The 3,154-nt window shown below is 32.4% G+C and overlaps 1 protein-coding gene across 1 annotated transcript; it reads left to right on the forward strand.

Annotated features, from left to right (window-relative positions):
• Nucleotides 1-294: 294 nt before the first annotated feature.
• Nucleotides 295-1,989, forward strand: LOC126717642 (MLP-like protein 28). Its single transcript, XM_050419475.1, has 2 exons — nucleotides 295-586; nucleotides 1,478-1,989. The coding sequence occupies exons 1-2, from the start codon at nucleotides 400-402 to the stop codon at nucleotides 1,744-1,746; spliced, it is 456 nt and encodes a 151-aa protein (XP_050275432.1). The 5' UTR covers nucleotides 295-399; the 3' UTR covers nucleotides 1,747-1,989.
• Nucleotides 1,990-3,154: the final 1,165 nt, after the last annotated feature.

Consider the following 3,154-nt stretch of genomic DNA (forward strand, 5'->3'; position numbering starts at 1 on the left):
ACCAATGACGAAAGGTTAAATTAATTAGAGTAGTTGAAAAGCACAGAAAATTGGGTAGCCTTACATTGAGTGTCATGAAAAAATTATGCATGCATGTGTTTCTTCTTGTTTCAATGCCACCAGCTCTTTATATATTGTAATTATCACCTAAATTAAATAAAAAGGTTTTCTGTTCATCATTGGCCCCCAATTTGAAAAAGAATGCAAAATACAGTATGTGCTTTATCATTAATTGGATCCAAATAAACACGTAATTTGCCATTACACCTCTATATATAATAAGGGGAAGCAAAGACATTTTCATTAATCTGTGCTTTGTAGTTTGTACCATCTTTTAGTTGATCATTAGCTAAGTTGTTTCTGAGAACTATCACTACAGAAAAAAAGAAAAAAGAAAAAATGTCTCTGAAGGGTAAGGTGGGGACTGAAATAGAAATAAAATCACCCCCAGAGAAGTACTATAACATCTTTAAGGGCCAAGCCTACCATGTTCCGAACGCCGCTCCTGACCATATTCAGGGGGTTGACGTTCATGAAGGTGATTGGGAGACACATGGCTCTGTCAAGATCTGGAAATATACACTGGGTAAGGCTGTACCCTACTATTTTCATATTTGTTCTTGACTGAATTTCTTATTCTTTTTCTTTATTTTGCACTTCACTAGCTCACAACAAGAGCCCACACCATGTATTTTAGCTTCTAAAACGTGTTGGACTTAGCTTAATTGGGTGATTCTCATCGTCATCGTCATCCTCTCCATTTCACTTAAAATAGAAACAATCCATTTCACAGTTAGAGATTTTATTTTTTTAATTTGATAATGTACACAGTATTCCAGGTCAAATAAATGAAAACGTTCCAGATACAGACATACAATTGAACATAATAATAATAATAATAATGATAATGATAATGATAATAATAATAATATGAATATGATCCTTGGCCTAGGCTAATAATGGTTGAGTGCATGAATGACTCAAAAGTAGAAATGCTATGCCCCACATAAATTGATAATAAAAGTGAATAATTATAATAATATTCTCAAATTTAATGATTCATGTTTTTGTGTTTAATAATTTCCAACTTTTATAATAAGGTTTAAAATAAAAGTTCAATATATATTATAATTTCCCAAGATTAATAAAACAAAAATATTCTCGTACTGTTGTTGTGGTACTAGATTTTTGTCTTTGTTTTACCTTAGGAAACCTCAAAGAATTCTGGGTAACAAAGAGGAAAAAACTTTTCTTCCTTTCATGATTGTTATGGGGATCACATTATACTGACCTTGCAAATTTAGGAAACTTAATAACCACTTTTCATTCTTAAAGAATGTTAGGCCAATCACTCACAATTTTGTAATATCGTACATAATATTTTGGACAATTATTGTTAGACTTAATAAGTCTGATGTCTATATATTATTGTGAAATTGATCGAATTTGATATTCATATTTTCTTGTGAAACAATAGAGGGGAAATCCGGCCTGGTTTTCAAGGAGAAGGTTGAATATGATGATGCAAATAGGTCAGCAACCCTTATTGGTGTTGATGGAGATATCATGCAGGAATACAAGACCTTTAAGGCCACCTATCAGGTTGTTCCGAAGGGTACTGGAAGCTTGGCCAAATTGAACATTGAATATGAGAAACTTAGGGAGGATGTGCCAGCTCCAGATAAGTACATCACTCTGATGGTTAATATCACCAAAGGTATCGATGAGCACATTACTAAGGCATAATTGAAAGGATGTATCGGCCTCTAGTGCTTGTATAAAATAAGCATAAGGCTCGCAGTGTATTTAACCAAGCATGTATAACTATGTTTTGGGATCAGATCTCTCTAATGAAGTACCTATGGTTTGTAATAAAATAATGAAGGGTGGTTACGTACCAATGGCCTGTAGGTCAATTGGCGCATCCAACCCCTTGTGTGAGGCAAGTCAGGGCTATTAATAAAGTAATGGTTTGTTTTGATATTAAAATTGGGATGCGTAAACTCAGCATGAATTTTCTTCTCATTTCTCTCTTAATTCTTTTTTTGGGTGCTATTTTAATTTCATAGATGACCATCACATAGAAGAATAACAATGACATTTTCTTCTAAAACTATAGAAGCGAATGTACTTGACACTCCAAAAGCTTTGAGGGACTTGTGGAAAATAAGTATGTCACTCTGATGGTTAATATCACCAAAGATCTTGATGCACACATTATGAAGGCACAATAGAAAGGATGTATCCTCTTGTGCTAGAGTATTATAAGCACGAGAGCCCATAGTGTATTTAAGCAAATTTGTGTAACTATGTTTTGGTCAGAACCATCTAATGAAGTACCTATATGTTATGTAATAAAGTAACAAAGGGTGGTTGCCAATGGCTTGTAAGTTAATTTTGGGAAATTTCGCTGCTACTGAGCTTAGTGATAATTTAAGAGAGAGAGAGAGAGAGAGAGAGAGAGAGAGAGAGATATTTTTGAGAAGTATTAGGTTTAAATGGATGGCACGTCCAACCCTTAAAAATTAACTCTAATTTTGACGCATGAATCGTGATAAATATTAAATTGATCTAATCTTATATATTAACACCTTACTTTACAATACACCATCAAATCTTTTATTTTTACATACAACTCGTTAAAATAATATAAACAACTCAACATATATTTTTTGAGATAGTTACAACTTATCTTCTATTTTTACATACAACCAATTAAAATAATATAAACAACTCAACATATATATTTTTTCTGGGGCCAAAATGGGTATTTGCCATTTTCGCCAAAACTTTCTAATAAAATGCCCCCTATCTGAAACTATTTAGAGAAATGCTCCTATTTTGAAACTCGATTTTCTAAAAATCGAATTTCAATTTAAAACTCGATTTTTGGATAATCGAGATATAGTGAACTGAAACTTTAAAAAAAAAAAAAATTGTGGAACTTGAGTTCCAGATTTTTTTTTTTTTTTTTTCTAAGTTCAATTTTGCTATAGCTCGATTGTCCAAAAATTGAGTTTTACATTTAAAACTCGATTTTCTAAAAATCGAGTTTCAAAGCAAGGGCATATCTCGAAATAGTTTCAGACATAGGGCATTTTGCTGGAAAGTTTGTGAGAAATGGGTAAAACCTTATTTTGGCCATATTTTTTGA

This window comes from Quercus robur, chromosome 3 (assembly GCF_932294415.1).
Source record: "Quercus robur chromosome 3, dhQueRobu3.1, whole genome shotgun sequence".
Lineage (NCBI taxonomy): Eukaryota > Viridiplantae > Streptophyta > Magnoliopsida > Fagales > Fagaceae > Quercus > Quercus robur.